The sequence below is a fragment of the Elephantulus edwardii genome, unplaced genomic scaffold (assembly GCF_000299155.1).
Source record: "Elephantulus edwardii isolate Elephantulus edwardi_28Jun2011 unplaced genomic scaffold, EleEdw1.0 scaffold00111, whole genome shotgun sequence".
Lineage (NCBI taxonomy): Eukaryota > Metazoa > Chordata > Mammalia > Macroscelidea > Macroscelididae > Elephantulus > Elephantulus edwardii.
This window is the reverse complement of record NW_006399861.1, coordinates 11,970,756-11,977,322: the sequence shown is the minus strand read 5'-3', so window position 1 is coordinate 11,977,322 and position 6,567 is coordinate 11,970,756. Positions and strand designations below refer to the sequence as shown.

At 43.2% G+C, this 6,567-nt stretch overlaps 1 protein-coding gene across 1 annotated transcript in view; it reads left to right on the top strand.

Annotated features, from left to right (window-relative positions):
* Positions 1 to 4,989: 4,989 nt before the first annotated feature.
* LOC102848552 (probable phospholipid-transporting ATPase VA-like) overlaps positions 4,990 to 6,567 on the top strand; it is a 664,838-nt gene continuing 663,260 nt past the window's right edge. Inside the window, 1 exon segment of the mRNA XM_006892177.1 lies at positions 4,990 to 5,420. Within this exon segment, the coding sequence (XP_006892239.1) occupies positions 4,990 to 5,420 (431 nt within the window).

The following is a 6,567-nucleotide window of genomic DNA, read 5'->3' as shown; positions in this document are numbered from 1 at the left end:
CCCCACCTGTGGGCACGCCCTTAGGTGCTCTCCCAGATAATCAGCCCCAGTAAACACAGATAAGTGTTCTTGCGATAGTGAATAATCCTGCTATGAACATTGGTGTACAAGTCTCTATGCCTTGGTTCTCATTTTTTCAGGGTATATTCCAAGCAGTGGAATAGCTGGGTCATATAGAATTTCTATGTTCAGCTTTTTTTGAGGAAATGATAAGCTTCCTTCCAGAGTCATTGTAACATTTTACAATCTCACCAAGCATGTATAAGAGTTCCTATCTCGCCACATATTTATTATTAGATGCCCTGCTAAACTTTGCCACTAGTACTAGGATAAGAGGGTATTTCCTTGTGATTTGATCTACATTACTCTTATTAACAGTGATTTGGAACATTAGGATGGCCAACAGACACATGAACAAATGCTCCAAATCAAACCTATTCTCAAGATGACCTTGAAATTCATATGTAATTGATTCAAAATCATATCTTTGTTCCTATGGACTTATTTTAATTTCCCTTGGCCTCAATTTGAACTTGTATATGAGTAATTGATGATCTGACCCACAGTCCAACCCTAACCTAGTTTTGACTGCCGATATTGAGCTTCTCCAATGATTTCTTCCACAAATTTAGTCAATCTGATTCTTATGCAGCTCATCAAGAGATCCATATGTAAAGCTGTCATTAGTATCTTTAATAAAGGTATTTGCAGCAACAACAAATGAATGGAAATCCAAATTCTCTGCAAATTTTCATTAACATTAATTTTTAAAAGGTATTTGCAATGAATAAATCATTGTAAATACAAAAATTAAATCATTCTGCTTTCAGTTTCATTTCTATCACCAAGCCCATATATTGCAGCTTGAACTGCAATTCCAGCAAGCAATTCAACTACAATCCCAAAATCATGTGGTTCAAGGTCACCAGCTCCTCCACCAGAAGATGGGCAATATCTCCTCCAGTGTGACTAACTGCCTCTGAAAACCAACTGAAGGGTCAGCTATGGCTAAATTCTGAATCTATGGTGGTGGTTGTTGTTAAGTGCCGTCAAGTCGCAGGCGACTCATAGCGACCCTAGGAACAAAAGTCCTGGACACCTCTTGTATAACTTTCATCCTTTCTCCAGGTTCATAGAGTTTCCTGAGGCAAGCTATTGTGAAAGTGGATGCCACTCCTGCTTCCAAGCTTGTTTTAATCTGATAGTTTCACCAAACACTGTCCACCATGGGTAACCATTCTCACATTTGACTCCTCAGTGTCACAGTGTTTGGCTTCACAACAACCATGACTTACCCCTGTAAAGGCAGGCCTGAGGGCTGCGGAGTAGAGTCACCCATCTTTGGCTTGGGCGCATGGCTTTCTGTCCACTAGGCCAACAGAACACTCTCTTGCTCTCTCTCACTTTTGTTCATAGGGTCGCTATGTTGACGGCACTTAACCACAACACCACCACCAACAGCAGAGAGAGAGAGAGAGGTTGTATTAATAGCACTACTCCCTATTGACTACTTAAGTGGATCTCTCCTATCTACTTGTAATTATCATAAAATCATAGAAAAATAATTTTCTACATTTAAATGGTTCTTAAGAATATTCTTAACAAGAGAGAGACTATAGAGGAAAAAATTCACAATTAACGCTCAGATTCCTCTTTAGTGAAAAAGAAACCTCTATAAAGAAAAGAAGGAAATTAGCATCCAAGAAATTAGCTATTTAGTAATAAATCTAAAAAAAGATACAAATTACACCCTTGAGCACACAGCAGCAGTCATTTTTATCAATCCATTTTGCCGAGGGTTTTCTTCTCTTTCACCGACCCAAGAATATAAGATGAAATTCATTTTACCTCCAATGAGGGTTCTGTTTTCACTTTCTCCAAGACATATCTGTTTGTTCTTTGGGCAGTCCATGGCATATTCATTACTCTTTAACATCACAGCTCAGGCAATGTTTTCTGTTATGCAAGGGGTTGGATCCAAGTGGATGGTAGTTAAAATAGCAGTAACATGAGGTCAAGATTGATTCTTATTTTGTGGAAATCCAGTTTTCTCAGAACCATTTATTTTAATGTTTACTCATTTCCCTCTCATTCCAACTTTAATTTATAATCTCTTCCCAGGGAGGTTCTCCCTAATTCCCTCTTCACATCACCAAACCTCCACTAACCACTCTGCAAACTATTCCTTGTTTAGTTACCGTGCCCTCACCTAGAATATGAAATACACAACAATATCATCTATTGTCTTCCATGATTCTCCACTCTGTTATCAAGACCTCAAACAGTGCTTGTTCACTGTGAGTTGCTACTAAGCACATGCTAAGCAGGGCAGATGGAGCTCTGGTAGTGTAGTTTGTACCATGTTATACCCCTAATCAAAAGACTGTGTGACTTTGCCTGAATCCACTAGTCCTCCAAGGGAATAAAATGGGCAGTTTCATTCTATTAAGATTTATAGCCTTGAAACCCAGTGGAGGGTTGCTATAAGTCAAAACAAATTCTATGGCAGTGAATTAATTTTGTTTGTTTTTGAGCAAGATGATAGTCATTAGAGTTCAGTTATCTAGACTGTCACCACCCTTGTCTTGGCAGTAAACAGCTTGAAAGTTTAGTTGGCACAGAACATCTAATGGTTGTCCTCTAAAGAAATTTTGTATACAAAGGTACATACTATACATAATGAGAACAGAAAAGAATTTTACTAAATTACTGAATTTTGATTGAAGAGCAGATGAGGAGAGTCCAGCCATACAAGGCAGTGTGACTCACAGAATCTTGGAACCTGAGAGCGGAATGTAGGTGTGCTCAAACAAAGCCTGTTCTGAGAGGGATGACCATTTTCCCAGGCCCATGCTGGGAGTTCAAGGAGTGAAGTCAATTCAGCAACTGGTGCTCAGCTTTCCCCAGAGCCTCACACTGTGGCTAGAAGCATCAGAACTTGATATTGTCAGCAGCTGGGGAATTCTGTAGGCTCTGGGGTAAGGAAATTAAAAGAAGGGACAGAGTAATTATTTTGGCTATGTGTGTATAATGATGAAAGCAAGACATCTAGGTGTCTGGGATGCCCACCGGGAGTTTTGTGAGATTACCTGAAGATACCAGTCAGAACCTGGGAGTTGGCTGTGGCAACAGAGAAAATCAGCAGGCATTGTGGCCCAACTGGGTTTGATAAGAAAGAAAACTCTTGAGCCAAAAGACATCAAGTTATAGAAACCAAGCTATTTCTCACTGGTGTTTATCCTCAATTGAGAGGTCACTAGTTCATGTGAACACCTTTTTTTAAGAGTGTAGATATTCCACCAGAACGTTTTCTGGCCTCTATCTCTCAAAATTGTGCTCGTATCTCTCTAAAATTTGGTCTACAGTAGGTGTTATTTCCTCAGTGTTGGATATTCTATTCCATTGTTGTGCTGAATTTGACAAAGCTCACTACAGGGTTATAACAGCTCAGTTTAACTGAGGGCTATACAACCACAAGAAGGGGCGGGGGGAGATTAAACATAGAGAGGGACTTAGATGGGATCATTTGCACAGTCAGCTAGTGTAGAACCATAGGTACCTGAAGGAAGAACATATGCAGCTAGCAGGGCTGTTTGAGGGCCTAGGAGAGTACAAGGATATTCAGTGTATCTTCATGCAGGAAAAGTAATAAGGCCAGGCAAGCTGGCCTGAAAGACAGAAGGTTGCACATACTTTTCTTACTCCAGACAGGAGTCTATAACACTCTCAAGTCAAAGGTTTCCTAAGAAAATAGATTTTTCTGCCCTCCCTGCTTACCTCTATACTTCTTTTTTTATTTCAAATTTATTTTAATGAAAGTTTACAGAGACTTTGGATTTCCATTCATTCATTATTGCACTTTTCTCCCTGCCCACCCCTCCCACTATTTGCTTTTCTTTTTGAAAAGTAAAAGAAAAAATTCTTCTTAAATGAGCACAGACACCAAGTCACCAGAGCTAGGCACATCTGCAGAATAGAGGGCTCTCTAATTCCCTTTGCCTCCCCAAGTATGTTTTCAACTCTTCATTTTCAACTGCTCTCCTTTCTCATTACTCCACTACAAATAAGAAGAAAAGTAGCCCAGACACTTCTGCCTCACCCTCCTGGTATCCTTTCCTCATCCCTCCTCTGAATCACAACCACCCCTCAGAGTATAGTAGATGGCATGGCCCTGTGAGTTACCACGGAAACAAAAAGACAAAACTGCCTTAAAATCAAAGCCATCTTTGCCACAGTAGCGTATGTTGTTAGGGGCTCTCCTGTCAGGTCCAATTCACAGAGACCCTTTGTAGAACAGAACAAAATACTGAGTGATTCTGCTTCCTACTCCTTCTTCATTAAAAATTCCCAGGTAGGTGAGTAGGTAAGGGAGTGAAAGTCATGGAAAAGAGAAAAAGTCTAGTTACCTCAAGACTTGAATCTGAAAATAGGAGGAGCTTCAGACTAAAGGCCGTCAGAAGGGTTTCCAGAAAAGTGTGGTTGCAATCCCAAAGGCATATGGTTCTAATCCACCAACTGCTCTGCAGGAGAAAGAAAGGGAATTTCCTTCAGTGCTACTTACTGCCACTGAAAACCTTCTGGACCGGTGCAACAACAGCACCACTTCCTGGCTCCAGGGTCCAAGCCAGGCTCACCTTGAGAAAAGCTCTGTACTGTAAAGGGACTTCAGTTTTTCCTCCTACACTTTCCAACAGTCGCACTGTGTCTACACTGCTCACTCTTGGAAGTGAAACTAACTTAGTCCTGTTGCCAGTCGCCTATTGCCAGTCTAGGCCTTTTGGAGTTTGCAGCCGCGTTCTGGCTGGAGGAGTGCAGGCAGAGAGGGTCGGGCAGTGGGTGGGCAGGAGGTGACCCTGGGCAGTCTAGGCAGGAAGTCTGGGCTAGGCTAGTCCAGCCCCTTGCTGACCGCCATCCCTATGCGTCCTGTAGGCGTGGAGCCTGCGTTGCGGACAGCTGGCAATGATCACCTAGAGTGCGGGACCACAAGCCATGGAGCGGGAGCAGCAGGCGGCTCTGGAGAACCTCAAGAAAGTGCGGAGGAGGCGCCCGCGGCCTAGGTGGAGGCGGGAGGGCCAGACTCGCGTCGTGAGCTCCAATTTACTACTTTCTCCAGAAGCGGAAGAGTCTGCCAAGGGCCAGCGGCACCTGGCAGACAACAGACTAAAGACCACCAAATATACTCTGCTGTCCTTTCTGCCCAAGAACCTGTTCGAGCAATTCCACCGTCTGGCCAACGTGTACTTCGTCTTTATCTCTCTGTTGAACTTTGTGCCGGCAGTCAACGCCTTCCAGCCAGTCCTGGCACTGCTTCCTGTGCTCTTCATTCTGGCAGTCACAGCTTTCAAGGACCTGTGGGAAGACTACAGCCGCCACCGCTCTGACCATGAGATCAACCACCTGGAGTGCCTTGTCTACAGCAGGTGAGCTCGCATGTGCATGTCTGAACTGTAATAAGAGCACCCCGGTAGCTGGGTGTCCTCATCTAAAAAGCCTCGTCTTACAAGTAACAAGCAGGTAAATGCTTCTTGGGCACCACAATAAAAAAATACACAGCCACTTAATCAATCTTCAATCACGTGTACCCTGCCTCAGTGTCCAGGGTTGTTATTTGTTGTTGTTGTTGTTGTTACGTGCCCTTGAGTGGAGTTCAAGAACAACAAACCTGAACCCTACTCTATCCTGTACCATCTTCATCATCTCTGACACTAGAGGGTACCATTCATCTTTTTCCCACAGAGTGGCTATTGAATTCAGTCTGCTAAACTTTGGTTTAGCAAGTCAACTCATAAGGTACTGTCACCCTAAAGCTCCTGCTGCAGTCCCTGGGGAGGGCCCCTGGACCAGAATGTTTAAAACCTAGGCCTGAGACACAAAGTTAAGCCTGAGATAACACACAGCCAACACTACAGACAGTGGCTTTAAACTTCTACCATGTTCAGATCACAGAGGTCAGCGGATTGACAGCAATAGTGCCAGCCCCTGGGTGAGCACTGAGCAAGTATTAACCTGTACTTTCCTGACTGATTTTCTTAAAATGAACCCCAGTTTTCAAAGGGAAATATTAAAACTTTGAAGAGGCTCTGCCCACAGTCAACAACTGGATGTGTAGTTTGATGGGTACCTGCCGACCCTCTATATCTGCCCTTCCCAGGAGGATTGAGGCCATAGGCAGTGCCTTCCCCAAATGCTTACTGCCATTGCTCCCTTTATGCCCTTACCCCAAGAATGGTACTGGCTGCAAATGGGTATTGGAGTTTTCTAAGACTATATCAAGGCCACGCCACTGGAACATCTCCTTACTGATCACCATCTAGTAGCTTCTGATTCCTATCTAAGCTTCTGGTGGGATTTTGCAGCTGTGAATTACATGTGAGGAGACTACCAACTTCTCTTATAGAGCCCTGTAGATTTGAACAACCAGAGACATGCACCTTTTGGGTCAACAGTGGGAGGCAGTAATTAAACACCACCTATTGACTGTGTGGATCATAACAAACTGTGGCTGACTCTGAGAAGAATGGGAATCCCAGAACATTTAATTGTGCTAATACGAAACCTATACTTGGA